A 25,557-nucleotide genomic window follows, 5' to 3' on the forward strand; every position below is an offset into this window, starting at 1 on the left:
GGGCCATCTCGACTCTGTAGAACCCTATCCCAATTAAATACAATCCTATGCTCTAGAAGCTAAACGCTTCCTAGATAACCATCCTTTTTAACAACCCCAATACAATACTACTTAAACTATGTTTATATTACAGAAAGAAGATGAAATCTGCATTTCACAGCGCAACTTCGCAATCGGAATATGTGTCGCTGGAGTAATTTTAATGATATGCGTGATCGCTGCCATTGCGTTTATCCTCGCAAGGAGAAGAAACCCTAAAACTTATTCTAGGACCGGTAGCTCCCTCTACAGTGGACCGTACACTAACACCGGATATTCACACACGAGCTAATACTGCCCATGATCAGCTACTTTACCCTACGTACGACGGTTACATTATATATTGAATTTGTAACCGGAACGAGAATTTTTTTAGGGTAAACGTGACTATTTCGTTATAGTTATTTAGTATGAAATAAATTGGTTTTAAAATATTACAACGAATAAATATGACAATTGAGAAAAATTTTGTTAGTGTGTTTGAATGTCTGTTTGTCTTCAGGTGTGTTTGAGTGTTTCAACTATAATCTTAACGTCTTAATACTTTTTTAAGATACAGTCATAACATCTTAATGAAATAATCATTTATTCGATATCGATATGTCGATATATCTTATTTAGGTCCACGTATTATTTAAAAATAGAATGTTGTGTTCAGAAACCACAACGATTCAGTCAATTTTAGTTAAGTATTACCAATAAATTAATCTTAAGTCTAAAAACAGCGGGGATATTATGTGTTTAATACGTCGTTTGTGATAGTTCGTGCATTAATGTTTCCGTCCCTTAAGTTACGTTAAATGGTTGCCTTGCGTTACGTAATAAATTTTAGAAAAAAAATTGTAGCTTCTTTTAGAAGAATGTATAAATTTTTCTTCGACGTCAATATTTTATGTGATTTTAGTTTAATTTTACTTTGAACCCGTGTGAACTATTCAAATAAATGTATGTTATAATACTAGCACTGACAATATAAGAATAACAAATGATTATCTCAATTTTTTTATTGATAGTTTGCACGGGACCTTATTTTTATTTTTTCGGTGGCGGGAACTAAATCTGTCCATGGTTAGAGGTCCCTCTTTATGTAAAAGAATATGATGACTACGTAATATTTTATATAGTCTGTGATAGCATGGTTATTTGACAATTATAATTACAAAAGAGTTTTCATAAAAAAATATAATCCAAATCCAGTAGATGACGCTAATCTGGTTAAGAGACACAATTACTCAATATTATCTCGACTTAAGCATTAAAAGACTGTAGTCATTGTATTTAAATATGTAATATTATCTGTATCGATTTTTTTTTTCATCATATAGATGCCATATTTAATTTTTAAATCTTCTTAGTAGCCAGTATTCCGTCCAAGTATAGGTGCTATTTTTATATTAGTAGCTTTTTAAATGCTTTTTGCTTCCTATAATGTTGTAACAACGAATTTTGATACGTGTTTCATAATTACTCCATTGTATTTTAGTATATGACTAATTTACCTAGTTTTTTTTTTAGTTACAATGGAGTTCTGGAACCATATCGAAGCGTAAAATGTAGATTAAAATTGTATGTGTACGAATTTTTAACAAATATACTGACATAAAAATTATGTTTTTTTTTATTTTGTTACAACCTTCACGCCCTAAAGTAAAAGAAAACGTACAGTTTGACGACCAAGGTTGGTGGCGCATTGGCGATGTAAGAAATGGTTGATATTTACAGGACCAATCTCTATTGCCAATGTCCACATCGATTGCATAAAAAATCTTTTGAAGTATCATTTGAAACTAAAGAGGTGTTAGAACAAACTCAGAACATAATCATGAATTGTCAGAAACAGTACAACACAAAGTGTCATCGGGTGATCTAAACGCTTAGATCTTTTAAATTACACAAAAGATTTTAATGCGGTTTCCATCAATAAACAGAATGATCCAAGAGGAAGATTTGCATATAATACATGCATATTACAGCTGAGAGTTTTATTAGTCGGAATAAAAATATTTTTTCTTTATATTTTTGTTTCTCAATCTGTACCTTGTGTTAGCATATTTATTTTAATATGATCATATTTTATTGTTTTAATGTATTATAGTATTATCAGCATAAATAATTCGATTTAAATAGTTGTTACAATTTGCGTTGACTGTCAACATCCGGTTTTGACTAAATTGTTTTTTAAAATGGATCGAAACCGGATGTTGCTACAGTCGAAGGAGGGGCGTGTAAACATTAAATACTATGAGTAAGCCTAGAAATGGTCATTCTTACTTTAATCGTCGAATTGGAAGGATCGTAAACCACTTCAGGAGAGATAAAGTATTGATTGTGAGGAGAGTTTTTGTATTATTCCAACTTATATATAGACCCTTATGGTCCTATATGAAACCACAGAGTAGTTATTGGAAAAAAAAAAACAAAAAATATATCAATAATAAAATGTCTTTAATAATTCCTCGATAAGAATACATAAATCGATTTTATTAACAAAATTGTGATAAGTACGTTGTTTAGTTTTAAATAATATATATAAAGGTGAGTACTGACTTGTTACATCAGCAAAACATAGAAAAATGTAAATTAAGCTTAAAATAATTTTATACTTACATTAAGCGTTTAAATTTGATCTATTTTCACATCTAAATTAGACTTGGCTTATAGATAATAAAATAAACGAAGATTTAACAAAGCTACCGTAACATATTTTGTGAAAAATTAACTCATTAATAATAAATAAAAAATAATCATATAAATAAAAAGTATTTATGTTGGAAAAATTGTAAAAAGGCTAATATTATTATTATATGATTACTTATTATGAAAAATACGGACGAGAATGTACAAAAAAAATGTTACAGTCAAAACTAATTTCCGTCAAATGTACGTTTAACTGGCAACACAATAATCGTATGAACTTATGTCATATCTAAGGCAATTCTTATTACTGTTAACGTGTTATCTGAGAAATGGGTACTGCAAGCGTCACATCCGTCATATTTTAAGTCAGATGGCACGTTTACAGATATAAACCCAACTTAAGTAGTCACTTTATTTTTAATCTTCCTGAAAATCACAATTTTTACTAAAAAATCTATAAGGGTTCCTGGACAACGAAAAAAAAAAATTCTGTGGCAATAGGCTATTTGACAATGCGAAAAATAAAGTGTCAATTACTGTAATTTGTGTAAAAATGGTTATTTATTTACGAAAGTTGAAAATAATATTCTATTTATTCAAAAATCCATAAATAATAATTCATTTTTTCAAACGATTTTCACGTGACACAAAACGCTCCTGATTGGCCGGGCTTATGATGAAGTCACTTGCTTGTTAACCTTGCTTTTCTGCAATACGTACCACAGATTAAAATACAGGCAAGTGACGTCACCGACCCATTTGCAGCGCCATATTATCCAAGTAGCGTTTTCGCGCTTTTTAAATATGACATTTTTAATGTGATATATTTCGGCAAATATGTACTAGAAATAAAACAAAACAATTTTTACTGGGCTCCTTAACCTCTACTAAATAATATAAAATGTATTTTAAAAACCAGTCAAATAGCCTAAAGTACTGAAACTTCTTCCAGATTTCTTACAATCGAAAGGCAACCGAGACATACCAAAATATTTTAATTTAAAAAAAATCTAAATATTCAAGTTGCGACATTTTATCCCAGTGCCATAGAATTAAATGCGATAAGACCACGAAATCAAAACACTTTAAAATATTGATACTTATATATAATTATCACATAGGAAGCACAATTGTTTACATAAGGCAAGTTTTTCTTATATAAATTCAGTCTTATACTATACTATATGCCAACAGCAGGATTAAGGTAAACAAACCATAGACTAACATATAATTAAAACGATTCGTTATATATTATGCACTAATAAAAATTCTCGATTGGAATATCTTAAAGTTCCTATATAATAAATAAATAAATATTGGACAACATCACATACATTACTCTGATCCCAATGTAAGTAGCTAAAGCACTTGTGTTATGGAAAATCAGAAGTAACGACGTTTCCACAAATACCCAGACCCAAGACAACATAGAAAACTAATGAAGTTTTTCTACATCGATTCGGGATTCGAACCCGGGAGGGACCTAGGAGTGTCGTAATCATGAGAACCGGTGTACACACTACCACGAAGATCGTCACGTCTTATGAGGATTTTATTCGATAATCAAAACTATTTTTGCACGAATCCGTAATTACCACAGACTATAAAACTCTCGACCAATGATGTTATGTCAGTTCAAGGTCAAAGTAGGTTTGTTTACCTTCGCTCCTAGTGCCATTGGAATCGACTTTACATAATAATTCAACACTTCTTTACACTTAAGAATTAAATTTCGTTTACAGAGTTCGTAATTAATCTCTATATAAATTCATTTGAACATATTTTGAATTATTGAACGTTTACGAACCATTTTATCTTAAAATAAATTATGACATATTATATAAGCTTTTGGATATAACAAAAAATAAACTAAGTATTTAGACTTGTCTATTTTTACTTTGAGCTAAATTATGAATTAAATTTAAAAAAAGTATCTTTTTTTACATTATTTATAAAGTATAGCATCACAAAGGATATATTAACATTTAAATAAGTTTAACTGTCTTACCTTAGCTTCAATACAATTAAGACTTAAAAAATAGTTTCTTTATAAAATTATGACTTTAAGTTTAAGTGATAATTTCAACAGTTACAAAAACTCATTGCGTTCTTGTCTGATTTTCCGTCCCCTGGTATTATAAGGGTGATATAATATATATATATGTCATCATATAGAATATAGTTTTTGTGCATGGGACATATATATAAAAAAAAACATTATCATAATTATTGTTCTATCCGTACATCACGCAATCAAAAAGGCTAAATCTCACGGTAAGCCCAAAATGCGCCCTGGGTCACCATGGGACACAACCGGTGACCCAGGTTAAAAAACACTCAATATCGATAAATGCAATCTACAAAAAAACTTAAAGCATATAATCGAAGCTTTAAACCTTAAATATTATTTGTGATTGTGCATGATTTACACTCACGGCATCATCCTGGGTCACCGGAAAGTATACTTCTTATCGCGGCATAGCGGTTACCCAGGGGAGAGTCTGGAGAAATACGAACGAATTCGACGTATGTTATCAATACGGCAGTTTGTCATCCATGTGCACAGTCATGAGTGAATCTTCTGGGTGGATTTCGAGTAACGCTTCTGTGCCATCGTTGAAAGGAAACGATACGCTGCCATCGACGACCAAGCCTGTAAGTAATGTTTATCTTAAATCGTTTTTATCCAAGAAAATCTAGATATGAAATAAGAGGGGCTTTATTTCAGAGGTAGTCTTGATAGCAAGTTTTTTTATTTATATTTTAATTATTATCTATAATCAATTTTAAGGAAACTTGACTTTACTGTACCTCAGCCCTCAGTACAGGTTCTAAGGTTGTGCAAATCAAACTCAAATGCAAATTGTAATAATATGTAGAATGAACTGGAAATTATATTTCGCGTATAACAAATTATTGTCACGTATAAGCCATTACATACGTCATAATAAGCTTAAATTGTAATTATAACAATGAAAACTATAACTGCATCATTAGAAAAAAACAATATGTAAAAATACCTTCAAAATGACAATTAATTGATTCCAATCATGTTCGCATTTCCACTGAGTAACTCTAACATTAAATAACACACTGTGATTAATAAAACAAAACACTCAGCATATCAGTAATACATAATTGGCATCTCCTATCTCGCTTTCGCGGCATATAGTAAGAGCGGGACGGGTAGCTCACCGGCGTCGGTGCAGTGCGAGCGCACGCGCACGGCGGCGGCGCGGTCGCGCACGCGCAGTCCGCGCGGCGCCGGCCATTCCTCGAACGTGATGTACTCGCGCACCGAGTACGCGAGGTACTCCGAGTCTGAAACCACACCTCTGTTAGTCTATTCGTCGATTTATATGATCTCGCAGACCATAGACAAGGTCCAGTAATTAAATCAGGTAAGGCTACTATTAAAGAGCCGATTTGGCCCAGAGAGAACGCGTGCATTTTAACCGATGATTGCAGGTTCAAACACAGGTAAGCACCGCTGATTATTCATGTGTTTGATTTGTGTTTATAATTCATCTCATGTTCGGCGGTAAAAGAAAATACCTGCATGTGTCTATACTAGCGGCAAGATACGATGGCCGTTTTGACACATTAAAAAAGTGATGTGAAATGTAAATTTATTATCGATATAAAATATTCAAATCTTTGTTTTTTTGCAAGTAATTTAATTAAAGTTTTTGTTGCAAGTAGTATCTGATTAAAAAGGTTTAATAAAAAAAATATAAAATAAGTTTAACTAATATATTCGAACGAAGTAATTTAAATCAAAAATTAGAATTAGAATAAATAACTTCATAAACACATTACATACAAGAAATAAGTTGATACAAAAAAGAAACCAAAATCACTAGTGGCTATATTTAATCGGAGTCGTCCATACTGCTGCTTTCACTATCACTGCTATCGTGACTCACATTAATTATAAGTTCATTTCCTAAAATATTATCTATTTTCACATTTATTTCATAATCGTCCTTTATTAATTTAATAGTTCTATTTACCCTAATATTTGTAGTTTAGAAATCACTTTCGATAAATTTTATGACTAACTGCACGTGGTGACGTGACGTTTATTGACAATAAAGAACAACAATTTGCTCCTTTGATGTAATTATTTATTGAATACGAAACTTCATGAGCGGGCAAACGTCAAAACGGCCATCATAGCGTGCCGCTACTATAGTTTCATATAAATTCTGTGTGTATTCCATTAACCCGAATCGGAACAGCGTGGTGGAATATGTTCCAAACAATACTTGCCGAAAAATATCAAAATAAAAAATTCATATTTAAGTAGCGCCCGAAAACGCTACTTGGACAATATGGCGCTGCAATGGGGTCGGTAACGTCACTTGCCTATATTGTAATCTGTGGTACTTATAATCCACATACAGTAGCCAAACGAGATTAACAAGCAAGTGACGTCGTCGTAAACCCGGCCAATCAGGAGCGTTACAAACGTTAAAAAAATGCATTTTTATTTATGGATTTTTGAATAAATTAAGTATTATTTTCAACTTTCGTTAGTAAATGTTTCGTTAGTAAAAACGTTTGTTACGTGACACAAAACGCTTCTGATTGGCCGGGCTTATGATGAAGTCACTTTCTTGTAAACTTTGCTTTTCTACTATATGTACCACAGATTAAAATACAGGAAAGTGACGTCATCGACCCCATTGCAGCGCCATATTGTCCAAGTAGCGTTTTTGCGCGCTATTTAAATATGGAATTTCTAATATGACATTTTTCGGCAAATATGTACTACAAATAATAAAACACAACTTTTACTGGGTTCCTTAACTCCTACTAAATAATATAAAATGGATTTTAATAACCAGCCTATTTATACTGATTACAATAATTGAGACTTTATTTTTCGCATTGTCAAATAGCCTATTGGTATTAAGCCTACCTGCTGGAAACATCAACTTCTGGTTATATCTCTCGGTGACCTCCCTCGCCTTTTCCAAGGAGCTGTCCATCTTGACGTTGAAATCCTCGCCGAGAATCTTCATCAGCTCCAGTACTGAGTGGGTGCGGAGACAGTTTATACTGGGAAAACAATATTAACTTAAATACCGTTACATTGGTAACGTTACCGTGTTACGCTCATTTTACAATACAGTACAGTAACAGCCTACAAATTTCCACCGCTATACTAAGGTCTCCTCTCCTTTTGAAGAGAAGGTTTGGAGCATATTCCACCACGCTGGTCTAATGGAGGTTGTTGGATACGTGACCGAATTTCATTGAAATTACACATGCAGTTTTCCTCACGATGTTTTCGCCAAGGACGATATGAATTATAAACACAAATTAAGCACATTAAAATTCAGTGGTGCTTGCCTGGGTTTGAAACCGCAATCATCGGTTCTTAACCGATTTAAACCACTGGACCATTTGCTCAAGCATATTTTAAAGACTATAAATTTAAGGAATAGTCATAGAAATGGACATAGAAATAATAAGGTTGTTTATAGGAAAGGTTGCAGGTTATATTTGGAGGTAGAGCTTTTAAGTGGTCGGTCTGGGTAAATTAATAATATCCCAGATAAATTCTTCTGCAAAAAACCAACGTATAAATGAAGGTTCAATGAACCAATGTAACTAGACACAACATCACAGTTCCCATGGTTGGTCGCACTGGCACGGCCAGGGTTGATATGCCAGTCAATTAGAAAGCTGCTCACCTGTAATGCCACGAAGTACTCCCCGTGCCAGTGGTCACGCACAGGCCGGAACTCTTCGTGTGCGTCCACTGGCCGTTGTCGATCTGCAGCCGGAGCAGAGACACGCGGGAGGTCACACTCTCGCCTATGAATACCTGGAACAGACACACTTACTTGGTGGTAGGGCCTTGTGCAAGCCCGTCTGGGTAGGTACCACCCACTCATCAGTTATTCTACCGCCAAACAACAGTACTCAGTATTGTTGTGTTCCGGTCTGAAGGGTGAGTGAGCCAGTGTAACTACAGGCACAAGGGACATAACATCTTAGTTCCCAAGGTTGGCGGCACATTGACGATGTAAGGAATAGTTAATAATTCTTACAGCGTTAATGTCTATGGGCGATGGTGACCACTTACCATCAGGTGGCCCATATGCTCGTCCGCCAACCTATACCATAAAAAAAAAAAAAAAAAAACACAACTTACTACTACCGTTCATGTTTATGTTGATCAAATTATTTTTATAAGTTATCACTAATAGATGGCATTAGTGGGTTTTTAAATCGCGCAATAGTTGTCTTCGATTTGTTACGATAAGTAAATCATTGTTCAAAACAAAATTTGAAAATGAAACGAACTATTATCGTTACATTCGTCATCTAACAACTACTACTTTCAATAGTCAATTTGATTGATATTAAGTCTTTGTCAAATTTTAATGATCATTATCAGTGGGAACTTAGTTGATGCATGTATTATTGTATACTAGCGACCCGCCCGGCTTCACACCGGTGCAATGTTTATACAAAATATACTACAGTTTTTTCTTGTTTCTTTACTATATTGTCCATGTAGTATATACAAAAACCTTCCTCTCGAATCATTCTTTTTACCGCATCAAAATCCGTTGTGTAATTTTAAAGATTTCATCATACATAGGGACAGACAGCGGTAAGCGACTTTGTTTTTTACTATGTATCAATTTATTATGCCATTTGTCATTAGAATATATGTATAAACTTTTAATTTTCTTGGTGGGCATCTGTGGAAGTCCGTCCGGGTACCAGCTGGTACCACCGTCTCATCATATAATCATCAGCTATAAGGTTTGATGGATGACTAAATGTGACTACAGGCGCTTAACATCTTAGTTCCCAAGATTGGTGATGCATTAGCGATGTACGAAATTGTTAATATATTATAGAATGCCAATGCAAATGATAACTGCCATCCATAGACATTATCGCTGTAAGAAAAATTAAAATTCCGATAGTTATTTGGGAATTATTACAAATAAAAAAGTACTTACCTCATTTAAAGCTAGAAACGGTAAAACTTTAGTTGCCAGCGTCGAATTTGACTCCTCATTACTGAAGTTCGGACTATTCGAAGTTTCTGGACTGTCGTGCGGATTTGACACTGGGGGATACCTGTTACAAAAATTAAACACATAAAATTAAAAGACGAACTTGTTAGATCAGTACAGAGTTCGATATTCAAAGTGCTTCACTTTTCCTAAGTCTCGGAAAAACATATAAAGCTTAATCTTTGAATTTTAGCATACTGGCATTTTTCAATTGCAGGCTTATTTTTTTTAATAATTAATATTAAGGAATATACTACTATTCTATGCCTTATTTCTGACTATTACTTCTATTTAATTCATTTTAGAATTATTTAATCGAACTTGAAAATAAGACATTAAAATTGAATATAATCTAAATTTTTATCTTTAGGGGGACAACTAGCAAACATCTCAGTTGAATACAACAAACAATTATTGTTATATTTAAAATTACAGATTATAAAAAGATAAATATGCGTTTCGGAACGGCCGCCAGAAGTGTTAATTTGAACTGTCCGAAATACGACTAGCGTTGTGATTAAGAATGAGAAAGGTATAGCCTACTTACCGCTGCCATATACATGAGAGAAAGAGACAGACTAGTGCCGTAACGCGTTACATAACGAAACTGTTTCCCTCCCATAAGAAGTTACCACTCCAAAAACGCATTTATTACCTACACAACAAAGGTGATAATTGATTAAATATTCCTTACCTGCAATAATGCAATGTGTGCAGGTCAACTGGCGTTATTGTGTCCAGAACTTTCGGTTCAGATTTAATCGTCGTCCTTATCCTAGAACGCCTCATCCATGTAAACCTACCCTAAAATAATACAGCATTGTAGATCAACAAAGATATACATATGTATATGTAAAAATATATGTAGCAGATGCCATATATTTTATTAGTAAAGTAAAGTAACAGCCTGTACATTTCCCACTGCTGAGATAAGGCCTCCTCTTCCATTAAGGAGAGGGTTTGGAACATATTCCACCACGCTGTTCCAATGCGGGTTGGTGGAGTGCACATGTGGCAGAATTTCGATGAAATTAGACACATGCAGGTTACCTCGCGATGTTTTCCTTCACCGCCGTGCACGAGATGAATTATAAACACAAATTAAGCACATATAAATAGTGGTGCTTGACTGGGTTTGAACCCGCAATCATCGGTTAAGATGCACGCGTTCTAACCGCTGGGCCATCTCAGCTCATATTGTGTTATCTGACACTTAAAAGAATAACACTGTCTTTCCTATGCTTGAGTGCAATATTACTATTCTGCATGCGATATTATTAATCGTATAATAATAAATGTCCACAGACATTTTTAACTTTGCCGTTTCATAAATTTAAATTATTTATAGAAAAATAAATTGGTAAATATGTCATATTATTCAATACAAGATTAAACAGACGATAATAAAGCATCGAATTAATACTTGTTAACTTCCAGGCAGGATATTAAACCTGTATGTATCTACTAATTTCATAGAAATTCTGCCACATGTGTATTCCACCAACTCGCATTGGAACAGCGTGGTGTAATATGTTCCAAACCTTCTTCTGTATGGGAGAGGAGGCCTTAGCCCAGCAGTGGGAAATTTACAGTCTGTTGTTGTTGTGAAATATTACAAAGGGATGGACTACCTCTTTCAGCGCTTGCAGCGCACCCTTGACGTCATTTGAACACCATGTTGGCAGACAAAGTCGCCCGACTGACTTGTGTGGAGCGCTATTGAAACCGATGACTGGTTTACTGAAACACATAAATAATAAATAATAATAAATAAATAAATATGACGGCGTTTCCGTCCTATATCAGGTTGACAAGCTGTCAACCTAGCGAAGCGTCATTGTCGTTGGAGGCGAGCAGCCATCTTAAAACGAGACGGCGCCCGTTTACCACACTTATGACGAATCGCTGTGATTGCCGCCATATTGCCGTTTTGTTTAAACTATCTTAGTTGATTTTTGTGTGAAAGTGCTGTGTATTCGAACTATTCCTGTGACTACAGTGATTATTAAATTGTAATTAACATTTTGGACTGGATCGTTTATTTTACCACGCCCATCTACCCGCTCTAAATAAAATGAGTTCTGGTGAAGGCCCTTCTTCTGGTGAAAGCCCTCCTGGCCTTTCAAATATGAGACAACATCACATACATTACTCTGATCCCAATGTAAGCTGAAGCACTTGTATTATGGAAATCAGAAGTAACGACGGTACCACGAACACCCAGACCCAAGACAACAAACTAATGGTAATCTACATAGATTCGGCCGGGAATCGAACCCGGGACCTCAGAGTGGCGTACCCATGAAAACCGGTGTACACACCACTCGACCATGGAGGTCGTCGATAAATTAATCGTAACAGATAAATAAATTGACAAAAACCTACAGAAGTAATAATTGGTATCTATAAAAATCTTTGAGCACATATGTATATATGATAAATTTTAATAGTGGACCTTATGTCAAGGGACATAAAGTCACCTTTTGCAGTGAATGCAAAATGTATCTAAACTAAGAAGAAAAAGTCTTTACATATTTATTCATGATAATTATTAGTAGTGGATCTTATGTTTAGCGTCATAAAGACGCTTTTTGAAATGAATAGAAAATTTATCCGTAACTAAGAAGAAAAAATATATGAAGACATGTCATATAAGATGAATTTTAATTGTGGACCTTATGTTGAGAGCCATAGAGTCGATCTTTTTTATGAATGGAAAATTTATGGAAACTAAGAGGTAAAAGTCTTTTAACATATTTATACATACATGATAAGTATTAATAGTGGACCTTATGATGAGTGCCATAAAGTCGATTTTTTTATGAATAGAAAATTTATCGAAACTAAGACGAGAGATTTTAAAAAACATCCAAACTCACTTCGCATCTCGAACTCTAGAAGCTGCCAGAAGGAACGTTCCATCCCCACCACACGGTACCACTACGTCGCACCAATTTATTAATTCTTCGTTGTATGTTAATCTGAAACAAATGAAATAAACTTAAACTACTAAAGGCACAAGCATTGACTTTCGTATTTTATAACGATCTTATAAAAGTATATAAATTAAAAAGAAATGAGTAGAGGTCGCATGCTATTAAGTTTCCTTTCTTTATTATAGTCTATTTCTAACGGATAAAAGGAATGGATGTGGATGGATATAGAGGTAGAGGACGACCAAGGAAACGATGGATGGATTGTATGAAAGACGATATGGTTAGAAAGAATGTTACTTTTGAGATGACGTCTGACAGAGAAGTATGGAATAAAATTGGGATAAGGGCTGGAGGATGGATTTCTAACTGATAATGATAAAAAAGCATAGATTTACGTGTTTCACACAATTTGCTAAGAGCTCAGCTATATTTTATATATAAATTGCATTTACAGGAAAGAAACCATATAAGCAAATATTGACACCAAATTGAAGTGTTATCATTGGTCAAGAGCTCGATTAATCCATGACATTCATATGCAAAATCTATGGATTTGCGAAAATATGCCGTTTTGAATGTCGACGAAACTGTTATTCAGATCAGAATTTGGAAGGAATATTAAAGTGAAAAAAGTGATTACGTGCAATAGTGTTGTATTATATATAAAAACATGTTCATTAAAATCAAGAACTGTTGGTAACTTACAATATAGCCGAAAAGTAAGTAACAAATTGCATGAAATATGTTAATCTAAGGTTCATTTATCCTTTTTCCTATTTCCATTTAAATAGGTTACACAGCAATTGTCTACTTATTATATGCAGATATAATTGTTGGTAATTTTGGACAAGAAAAATAATAATTAATAATAATAATAATTTTTAGAACTAAATGTAGACTAAAATAGACTTATATTTTAGTCTACATTTAGTTCTAAAAATTATTTCGTAGCCCTCTATAAATTGATTAAATGAAAGTTTAAAGGGAAATTCGACTGCATTTTCCTAAATGATAATTAAGCAAATTGTAAATTCCGAGATGTCTTTAGACGATATGTAGACCTTTATCGTGACATGAATGTAAACAGAAAACAGACAAAGGCAGACAAAATTATCTCAAATCTAACACTTCATCAAAGTAGGAGAATCCCCGAGATGATGTCAATAGAAAACCCAATCACTCAAACATTTTTTTTTTATCACAAAGATCAAACATGCAGAGATTATCTTTATTGATAGAGAAACATTTATTTAATGCACAATATTTGCAAATTATATTATTTTGAGAATACATATCTTATCAAATTACGAACATAAAAATAAACGACAGTTGGTATTTCCGTAAATGTCATATGTATATATTAAATATTATTAACTATCGAAACTCTGTCTGATAGCTTGTCTTTAATGAGAGTAATCCAAGGTCAACATAACAAACTTTTAAATAATGACAATTTATCCAACGTATAGTATTTTTTTTGTATTTGGCGGACGAGCATATGGGCCACCTGGTAAGTGGTCACCGTCACCCATAGACAATGACGCTGTAAGAAACATTAACTATTCCTTACATCGTCAATGTGCCACCAATCTTGGGAACTATGATGAATGCAAACCTAATTGTAAGTGCTTAACACCAACAGCGGACACCAAAATTAAGTATAAATCATATCTTAAATCTCCAATGCACCAACGACTCACTTGCATAACCGTAACACAAATATTTTTAGTATTATTGTTTTGTTATACAATACGTGATAAATAGTTGCTATCAAATGACTTTGTAAAATGCCTTTCTAACAAATAAACCATAATCGTGCATGACTGCTAATCTTTAACAGTGAATATCAGAAATATTCGATTCTTGTAAAAGTAACGGAATACAACCATGACACTTTAATTTTTAATAACAATCAATGGCTTTTATCGTGATTTGAAAGTCATAGTTATTTAATTAATTATTGTTTCAAATACAGAACCAAATTGAAAATCATTATCTAAATCCGTTATGTTTCATTATCAAGGAAATTATATTATCACTACATAGTATAAAACAAAGTAGCTTTTCCTGTCCCTATGTATACTTGAATCTTTAAAAAACTACGCAACGGATTTTGATGCGGGTTTTTTTTTTATAAATAGAGGAATTCGTGTCTATAGTCGAGAATATAGTCTATATAGTCTAATGTGATTTCGTAAATAAAAAAAAACTGTAGTATATTTAGTATCAGCTTTGCACCCGATCGAAGCCAACTATACCCTTGTGCAATTTGAGGTTTTATATTTTTTTTACAATATTATTTATATACCTTACCTACTAGCCATTTCCACTTCGAGCCCCATATCTTTCAAATTTCTGGCAACACTCTCCTCAAACGCCTTCTGTTCCCGATGAGTGCTGATCATTGCGTCGTAATCTGATCCACGCTTCCTCAGGATCTTCTCCAACTTTGAATCTTCTATATTATCATGGCTGTGCCTAAAAAATAGAAGAAATAAGAATTATTAAGAAAAACCCAATGATATTTCAAAATTGGAACGTCAAAATTGGTAACAGCCTGAAGCTGATTTTTTTGTATGTTTTAGAGACTAAAATAATCAACTTGGGATGCTAGAGATGAGAACTTAGCCGAGAGTTTAAATACGACAAATTTAATCTACAAAGAGTTTTAGTCCAGTAGTAGAATATAGTTGGGTTAAACTTAGTTTCCGACTTCGCAAAGTCAATTAATCCTCCTTGAGATAAGATGTCAGTTTCTTTAATAAAATTCCACAGACATTTTTAACATTGCCGTTTCATAAATTTAAATCATTTGTAAAAAATACATTGGTAAACAAGGCATATTATTTAATACAAGATTATGCAGACGTTAACAAGCGTGGAATTAATACTTGTTGACATCCAGGCAGGATAAAATAGATACATATATAATTGTAATAAGATTTAGAGTTTCTTGCCGGTTCTTCTCGGTAGAATCTACTTTCCGAACCGGTGTTAGCTTCACTTAAAATAGTTGTTAAATGACGATTCTTGTTAAAAGTGCTTGTAACCAACTTGGTTTAAGTATATTTTGATTTTTTGTACTAAGATATAATTGACATTTCTTAATTATAAATCTTACTTTTCATATTCATATCTGGTCACTTTGGAGACGATGAGACATTTCTGCATTTTCAGACTTTGTTCATTGGAGCCGTGCTGTTTTCGCGTGAGACCTGAGCCCCGGTCGCATAGCTCCTTACTTTGACGAAGACCTAGAAATTAATTACAGAATTTCATTAGACAAAAAAATTAAGATAGGTCCAGTATTTTTACGATCTTTCTAGAAAAAATTTTGGACAATATTTTTTTTATACACGACGCATAAATTTGGCACAGTTGGCACTTATTTTATTTAAATTTTAATAGATGGCATTGATAACAATAACAACAACAACAACCTGCGAATTCCTCATTGCTGTGCCTTCTCCTCAAAAGGACGGCCCCTTTTGAAGAGAAGGTTCGGAACATATTCCACCACGCTGTTACAATACAGGGTGACGGAATACACATTTGGCAGAATTTCTACGAAATTAGACACATGCAGATTTCCTCACGATGTTTTCCTTCACCGCCGAGCACGAAATGAATTACAGACGCAAATTAAGCACATGAATATTCAGTAGTGCTTGCCTGGGTTTGAACCCGCAATCATCGGTTAAGATGTTCTGACATTGATAAATTGAAGCATTATTTAGCCGATACAGACAATTTACTCCTTGTTATAAACACAAAACAGAGTAATCATTATAAATCGTCAATAATGGGAGGCTTAATTTAATGTACTTATAATAAATTGTTTTGAAGGCATATCTAATCAAGCCAAGATTGTGTTTTGTTTTTTAAGTGATTCACTACTTAAATGCTATTTTTATACTTAATATCAACAACTTTGTTTTTAAGTTTACGATATAATTGTAAAAAATATATTTATAAGTCGTCATATGTACAGTCAGAGTAAGAAAACCTTCGTCAGTTTTCAAATTCATTCCTTTGTCAATTCTTAAACTCTTAGTACCTTTTGAATCTAAACATCAAATCATTGCGACGTAATACGTCATTCTTGTCGGTAATGCCGATTATCGCTCATACAGAGCACAAAATAGATCTTAAGGTGACGAACCTTTTCTTACCCCGACTGTACCTGGCATATGACCTTCGTTGAATTTAACACTATCTCTTGATGTTTTCCGTATAGTACGACACAACTTAGATGTCGCATCGGCAAAATTCGTAAAACCGATCACATCCGAATTGAGTACGCTAACCCAAATTATCAATATTTATTTCTCATGCGAATATAATCTTTGCACAAATGTAATAACTTGCAATATCATATTATAACCTAATATATTCGTCAATTTGAGGCGTCGATTTAAATGCACTTGATTTCTCTGACGCGTGAATCTATAGCGATGAATAGCGTCGAATGGCGCAATAGGGAGCTATTCCTATTGGTTGCGTAAAACGGCAGTAATCGGTTTTATTTTCATTCCATTCCATTTTCCGATGCTACATCTAATTTGTGTCGTACTATACCCAATCACTAAATATAAAACTAAAACATAAATGTCATTGCGAAACCAATTCTTATAAGACTTCTAGTTCATATTTGTTTACAAAAACATCCGATTTGTTATTCGTCATTTGTTTATAATCTAACGAAATAATCATTAAAAACAACTTTGTCATTATTTATGGATGTATTTTTACTCATAAGTTAAAGAGGTATACTTCTTTTCTTTCAATTACAAAGGACTTGAGGCTATTAAAATGTTATTGGGTTTTTCTTCCGAAAATCTTTCAGTAGTACCATAAGCTAATCTCCTCCGCCTTAAAAGACACTGTGAGTGAAAATGTGACGTCAGTGAGAGTAAGGAAAATCAGATTGCACTTGTTGGGCAAAGTTGGGCACGCGAATATAGCCTTGTTAATGGTCACCTAGGCTGAAAGCAGTTAGAAAGTGGTCACCAAATGCCACCTCTTCTGACTAGGGCAGGAATTTCATCCATCAAATCCATCAATCATAACTATGTTTACTGTCACATTATCTATTTACGATAACAAAATAATTTATCGTATCGATAGATGGAAATTCCTCAATAGCTTAAAACGGGGTTTTTGTATCATCGATATTTAGATCGTAATAAGTGAATGTTTTTTTCGACTATTTTACGTATAAAACAAAAAAATCTGTAATATCTTGATGATAGGATAATTCTCCTACCTAAGGTCATGAAAATTATAACCTTTGACTTCAGAATTTTGCAGCATTTATGGCACTACACCACCAAAATAAGTAGTCTGTTCGTAATAATGGAATTTATTTATGGAGCATGTTTTGCATAAAAATACTATTTTTATAAAATTGCTTCTTACAACGGACCGAGGACATCAGAATAAGCCTTATAATCAAATAAAACAAGGAGACGGTTCTAATCAAAATGAATAAATATAAAACTACGCATTTCACCAACTTAGACGCATTTACTTAATAACTTTATCTCTGTACTCGTGCAGAAAAACTGAATCACTTATTTGCGTTAACGAAACAGATAAAAATGAAGCTTCTGTGTATTAATTGATAAAGATAGATTAACATCGACCCAATAACCGCATGATACTTTTATCTTAGCCTGGTAGTTTTCCATTGATCGCTATATTTAGCGGGCACCGGAAAGAATTGGTTCGTACGATCAGAACGGAGGAAGGGCAGAGGGTAAGAGATAAACACTGGAATTGTTCGGAATGCAATCGAGAGAAACTTCGTGAAGCGGTTTCGTCTTATTTATATATTGTACTTATTGACACATAAAGATTATTTTTTTTTAGATGGACTTTGTTGAATAAAATTTTTATGGGACACATTCTTAAGACATAAATTTCATGACATAAAAAAGAAGAGTATAATTTGTTTTTGCGCTAATCTCATGTTTCACCGTCAGATAATGAAAAATATTTTCGCTTGAAATATTCCATTTATTAGAAGCACTACAGCTTATTTAAAATCACGTTAAGATGAAGCTGAAAAGTTTAACGTGCTGACTAATGGCGGTCTCGTGGGTATGGTCATATACTTTTCAATACAAAGAATATTATTTTTGTCTGACAGGGATGTCGTTCCTAGAGACGGTATTATGGACAGCCTTAATAACATTCGAGCATTAACAATAAATTTCGAGCGGATTAGTTCAGCAATTACTACCATAATTACAATTTAGTGATAGTTTTTTGTTAATTAATTTATTACACTAACATAGGAGATAAGTAATATGTATCACTAACAATAAAAATGAATCATAGTCACTTGAAATATAAAGTTATTATTATTATTATAACAGTAGAGTAGATTTTACATCGTTTTATAGACAAGTAACTTTAAAATTACTAATAATTTTGGTAATGTAAACTTCATATAGATTTAAATTAATAAAACTTTACTTACTGGAAAATTGGAACAAATTACGATATAAAATATGTCATATTGTTCTGTTATCAGTACCATAATTGTGGGAAAAAAATCACTTCAATCCAGTACGTGGTGTAAAACTTTGGTTCCAATTTAAAACTGTTTCAGTTGGAAGACAATTTTTGGGTCCATATCCACACAAACAAAATCTTCATTACATACGCTGTCGTGTAACAATTACTAATTATTAAAGGAAATCCTCCATTTTGAAAATAAGATTATGATACAAAAAAGGGCTGAATTGGTATCCTCTATTATTTTAAGCTCGTCAAATTGCCAGATCTTTTAGATTTTCTTAACCAATTCATTGAAAGTATTTAGTTTCAGCTTGTGGCTAAAATATAAACAAATATATCGATGACACATAAAGGCCGTTTACACTTACCGAGGAATTTCTATTTATCGACAAAATAGTGACGATAAGCTATTTGTTTACGACGAAACGAAACATGTACGTATCGTTATTTTGTCAATTTATTATGATAGGAAACTTTATACGATCGTTCTCATTGACCATGCCCTCAATTAATGCAACTGCCTGTCAAATGAATTACATTGCTCGAATGAAAATTCAAATATCCTTATTCAATACAAGAACATGTAAATCACGCTTCTACAAATCTTTATTTTATGGTAAAGGTAAGCGATAGACGAATAGGTCACCTGATGTTAAATGGGTACCACCGCCCATAGATATTGGGATAGAAAGCAATACCAACTATTCCTTTCGTCTCTCACCAACCTTGGAAACTATGAGATCTTACGTAGCTTTAGTAACACTGAATCCCTCACTCTTAAAACCATAACGAAACAATACTAACTATTACTGACTAGCGGTGATGAGTGAGTAGGATAAAAAATCAAGCATTGTCAGATCCTGTTACAAATATTCTGCAAAGATCCTGTTCCAAAAGAGTTTCAGACTGCATATAGTCTAATACCAAGTATTACCTATGCACCAATATTACAGACTTTTTAAATATCATTTTAATCATTGTAATTATCTCGTTAAATTACTACGGTCTAATAAATTAATAAGAATTATTTTAATGTCATGATACTGATGATAAAATGCAGACAGATTTTGATTACATATTACTGATTGACAGAAATTCTCCGAACATTCTCGTGCAAAAGTGTGCGTGCCTCGTCGTACGATGATAATGCTTACACTCACTTAGAAGTAAAAGCTGATTCGGAAATCGACCAAAAGAACATCAGAAATCGATAATATGGACAAATTGGAAAGGATAGAGAGAAATGGAAAGGTAGCAGAGAGAGATCTAGATGATTCTCCCTCCCTTTCGTTATCTGTCACGGAAGTACAAACATTATTAACTTCAAAATTATACTGTATATAAAAATACAATTACACGACTGGATTTGTTACGAATATTTAAATTACAACGAAGATAAGCTATCTATCTGATTGGCAAAAAATTCAATTGTAATTATCATAATTGTAAATTATACGCTTTAAAAGCAGGAACTATATGACATCAAGCAAATCGCGTATAATTAATATGCGATTTGCACATCACTTCGATTTATTATATAAACGGCTGAACCTGTCTTAACGTAATTGTTCAACACGTAAAAGCGAAACAGCGTACGGTGACTCGAATATGTACAATAATAAAAAAATAAAAAAAATTGGGCTGGGCATGTTCTGGTCACTGGAGCATTTCAGATTATTTTTTTCTTTATTTCATTAAAAAAACAATTGAACAACATCCACATCAACTGCATGGACCCGTGGATGTTGATAAATATTTTACATTCAACTTTAACACATTTTGCGTTTAATATTTTATATTTTTAGCAGATCTTCTGTGGACTTCAAGCTAGCCGTCTTAAAAGACTTCAAATAATCATACAGATTATTCCTGTGAATTAATTACAAGTACTTTCTTAAGAAGATCTAAACCGAAAACGTAATATTTATAATAATGTTAAATAGTATTGATATCGATTATTTAACGATTTATCGTAGGATTGCTTCATTTTCGAAATCCTTACAATCGGCGATATTTCCTGAAATATGGAAAGCTGCTAATATAGTACCAATTTATAAAAAAGGCGATAAGCGTAATGTGAAAAACTACCGTCCAATTTCAATATTGAGTACAATTCCAAAACTCTTTGAAAAACTAATCTGTCCACTTATAACTCAATATTTTAAAAATATTCTATCCGAGCAACAGCATGGCTTTAGGCAGAATAGGTCCACAATTAGTAATCTCTTAAACTACGTAACTGATCTTTCCAAGAATGTTGATGATAAAACTCAAATAGATGCTATTTATACTGACTTCAGTAGCGCATTCGATAAGGTAAACCACGCCATATTACTGACAAAATTAGAACATTACGGTATTCATGGTAATCTGTTAGGTTGGGTCAAATCTTACCTAAAAAATCGATCACAGCGTGTTATTACACATGGCTATACTTCTTTTGCATTTGTACCTACATCTGGTGTTCCCCAAGGGTCTCATCTAGGTCCGATACTTTTCCTAGTTTTTATCAATGATATTTCAAAAGATGTTAAATTTAGTAAGTGCTTAATTTTCGCTGATGACCTAAAAATATATCGGCCTATTAAATCACCATCCGATATTACCCTACTTCAAGCAGATATAGATGCTCTCTCTAAATGGTGCGAAATACACAAAATGGATATCAACATAAATAAATGTGTTCATATCAAATTTACTAGAAACAGAAACCCGATTTCATCCAATTACTCAATTTCTAACACTGTTTTAGTTGAGTCTAATACAATTCGTGACCTGGGCGTAATAATGGATAGTAAATTAAACTTTAATTATCACCTAGATACCATTATACTGAAGGCATGGAAGATGTTAGGTTTTTTAAAACGCACTGGCCAGGACTTCAAAAATATACCCACTTTGCTTTGTGTTTACAATTCCCTTGTAAGATCTCACCTCGAATATGCCTCTTCAATTTGGAACCCGTCTTATAAAATTCATGTCGAAAGATTAGAACGTATACAGCGTAATTTTACCCGTTTTTTAGCTTATAAAGATCGCACTTGTCCGTATCGAGCTAACTATAATACGAGACTAGCTCACTTTAAAATTATATCGCTTGAAATGCGCCGTCAAATCACTGATATCTTGACCTTATACAAGCTAATTCACGGAGATATATTTTCACCTGAATTAATCCAGCATATCAACTTAGCAGTTCCTCGTACTATACCTAGACGTCCAATTGAAAAACCCTTTATCACTGCAACATCTAAAACAAATTTGGGTAAATATGCTCCTATTAACAGACTTATGAATTCGTTTAATGACTTGTCATCTAACGGCGATATTGACATCTTTCACAATAATATAAATTATTTTGTTAAACATTCCAAAGATCTCATAGTTCGATCTCAAACCCTATAAGTAATATGTTTAAGTTTTGTTCTTTTTTAAATTTTATAATTAGCTTTTATGATTTGTTTTAGTTATTTTTAATTATTAAATTTATTATATAATTTAGTTTAAAATAAGATTTTATATTTACATAGATTAGTTTGGTTACTAATTTTGAACGTCAATGTTGTTTACACCTATAAAGATGTATCACCTCGAATGTTACCCATATTAAATATTTTATTTTTTTTAAGTGTTTAGTGATAAGTCGATGGTGTAACTTTTTACAATAAATAAATAAATAAATAAATAAATACCATGTATTTACTTTTAATGCCAAACATTAGATCATATTTTTTTGGGTCAAATTAGAAGATAAGTCCCGTTACCGCTTTAAGAAATTGGTGTGGGAATATTTTATACAACTCTTAATATTTATACTAATCTTTTAAAGGTGAATGACATTTTGACAATTTGAAAAGTATAATTTAAGTTAACGAGATGGTACGACGAGTGGGTGAGTGATCGAGCGAGTTATACGAGTATTTAGCAAAACTCACAGTGTGCATATAGATCAGTTTTAAATTAACGAGATGTTTAACAGCTGATCAATAGCTAGGCTTGACATATCTGGAGGCCAATTCTGGTTCTCACTTGTAAATTTATAGCAATAACATCGAAACTTCATCGTTGTCTATTACCAGTTTACATTTTATACCGTTACATTACTTAAACACCAATAGGCTATTTGACTGGTTTATAAAATCAATTTTATATTATTTAGTAGAGGTTAAGGAACCCAGTAAAAGTTGATTTTTTTTATTTCTAGTACATATTTGCCGAAAAATATCATATTAAAAATTCTATATTTAAATAACGCGCGAAAACGCTACTTGGACAATATGGCGCTGCAATGGGGTCGGTGACGTCACTTTGCTGTATTTTAATCTGTGGTGTGGCCAATCAGGACCGTTTTTTGTGTCACGTGACAAACGTTTGAAAAAAATGCATTTTAATTTATTTATTTTTAAATAAATTTAGTATTATTTTCAAATTTCGTTAGTAAATAACCATTTCTAAACTCACAATATACACTGATTACAATAATTCACAATTTATTATTCGCATTGTCAAATAGCCTATTTAGTTTTAGGTTCAGTCGAAATTGCATCGTAAATTAATCACTCACGTTTACCATTAATCAATCAATTGACAATTATTCTTGTTAAGAATTGTTGAACTTGAATCGGAATATTATCGGAATCATTATTACTTATTAGAACTGTTTTCAAGATGAGATGAGACAGTGATGTATCTCGACAACTATCAGGATCTTCTCGTAACTGACTGGCATACATGGCTAGTGGTGGAAGAAGGTGAGCAGGTCAGTGAAACCCAAAAATGTTGAAGGTAAATTCAACTTAGAATTGCGAATAACACGTATGGTAAATTTACACAGAAGCGAGTTGCTGCACTGCATTCACTAGATATACCAATTGGCACGCTAGCTCGCAATATGTAAACCAGACATAATTCATTAAAAACAAGGGTTAGTATTTTGTTTATCTTAATAGTTAGGGAGGCGAGGTAGCTAAATGGCGTAATTCAACGGCGCCGTCGAGACCTATCAAAATCGAAAGATAAAACAATTTCGAAAAGAAAAGCTCGTATGGTAAAAACAATTTTAGCGGTGGGTTTGGCGTGTACGGTTTTTCAAAACTGTTAAAAAAACAGTTACTTGGGCATGCTCGAGCGCGTCAGATATTCATACTACGTATGCCCCAAGTGCCTCTGATAACAACGGTATACTAATCTGCCGGTTTGCGTGGTGGGGCTAGGCATATGAAGTAGTCAAAAATGCACAAAAAAAAAATTTACTCGAGCGCGTCAAATTTTCGGAAGGGGTGTTAAGTAGGCCCCAAGGAAGCTCCCTTTAAAAAAACTGACGATTTCGGCGTGACGATAAGTTACGATGAATTTTTGAAAATGCAAAAAAAAAAGTTTTTTTGAAATACTCGAGCGCGTCAGATTTTCAAAGGGGAGGTTTATCACGGTATCCTGAGAGCATATTTTCTTAATCTGACAAAAATGTTGGTGGGTTCTCTTAATCTGACCGAAAAAGGTTTTTGGGTTTCTTTTTTTTTCCTTTCTTTCTCCTCGATTAAACGGGGAATTTAAGAATAACAATAAAGCAATAGATACAACCAACGTAAATGTAGATGAAATGTCGTACGAATTGTATTATTTATTGTATAAAAATAGATACAGCGAGTGCGGGGCGGGGCTACAGGGGAGAAAGTTTCCAGCACATTCGAGAAACATACCGTCGGGTCTTTTCTCTCTCTTCAATCGGCGTCATAGTGAGGGCACAAAGGTCTACGGTAGGGGGACCATAAACCTATATATATATATATATATATATATATATATATATATATATATATATATATATTAGGGTATACCGAAAATTCCCTTCTACCGCTCCTTTCCCCACCATCAATATTGTGAAATAAAAGAAAAATACTGGTTCGTTATGCTTACGGTACGTCCAAAAAACAATTTGAGGATCAACAGGCTATTGATCATACATCAAACTGTACATGTTAATAATACTTTTGTATACAGATACGCGTAACTTTTTCCGAGTCCACGAAAATTGTCGAGAAGCTTGAGAAAAAAAAAATTGAGATATAATAAAAGTCACATAATTTAATCATCGTTATTTTATAGCAATTTTTTTAACACCCTCAGTTTTCGAGATATACTCAAAAAACCGGGAGTTTGAGTTATCATGATGCTTCAAGTCAAAAAGTTTTAACTTTGGACAAAAATGTAAAGAGACCTTTTTTGTGTAAAATAAAATTACCTTTTTTGTTTATTTAATCTTTTTTTTTGTAAAATGTATCGTTCGCGACTTATATGCCGCAACGCGTTTTTCGGAAGACGAAATGGCTCCTCCGGACTTCCGGTCATGCGGAAACCGGCAGATTTTGTATTTT

The 25,557-nt window shown here is 33.1% G+C and overlaps 2 protein-coding genes across 2 annotated transcripts in view; one reads left to right on the forward strand and one right to left on the reverse strand.

The window, feature by feature from the left end:
- LOC124541087 overlaps positions 1–1,648 on the forward strand; it is a 62,433-nt gene extending 60,785 nt beyond the window's left edge. The window contains exon 10 of the mRNA XM_047118912.1: positions 134–1,648. Within this exon, the coding sequence (XP_046974868.1) occupies positions 134–331 (198 nt within the window). The 3' untranslated portion in view covers positions 332–1,648. The remainder of the gene's footprint in view (positions 1–133) is intronic.
- A 3,199-nt stretch (positions 1,649–4,847) lies between these two features.
- LOC124541097 (NAD kinase 2, mitochondrial) overlaps positions 4,848–25,557 on the reverse strand; it is a 30,965-nt gene continuing 10,255 nt past the window's right edge. Inside the window, exons 2-11 of the mRNA XM_047118925.1 lie at positions 15,780–15,912; positions 14,972–15,136; positions 12,602–12,703; positions 11,354–11,462; positions 10,417–10,526; positions 9,666–9,786; positions 8,379–8,512; positions 7,601–7,740; positions 5,872–5,997; positions 4,848–5,329 (exon numbers count right to left, since the gene is read on the reverse strand). Coding sequence (XP_046974881.1) covers positions 5,211–5,329; positions 5,872–5,997; positions 7,601–7,740; positions 8,379–8,512; positions 9,666–9,786; positions 10,417–10,526; positions 11,354–11,462; positions 12,602–12,703; positions 14,972–15,136; positions 15,780–15,912 — 1,259 coding nt within the window. The 3' untranslated portion in view covers positions 4,848–5,210. The remainder of the gene's footprint in view (positions 5,330–5,871; positions 5,998–7,600; positions 7,741–8,378; positions 8,513–9,665; positions 9,787–10,416; positions 10,527–11,353; positions 11,463–12,601; positions 12,704–14,971; positions 15,137–15,779; positions 15,913–25,557) is intronic.

Source organism: Vanessa cardui, chromosome 27, assembly GCF_905220365.1.
Source record: "Vanessa cardui chromosome 27, ilVanCard2.1, whole genome shotgun sequence".
In the NCBI taxonomy this organism is placed as follows: domain Eukaryota; kingdom Metazoa; phylum Arthropoda; class Insecta; order Lepidoptera; family Nymphalidae; genus Vanessa; species Vanessa cardui.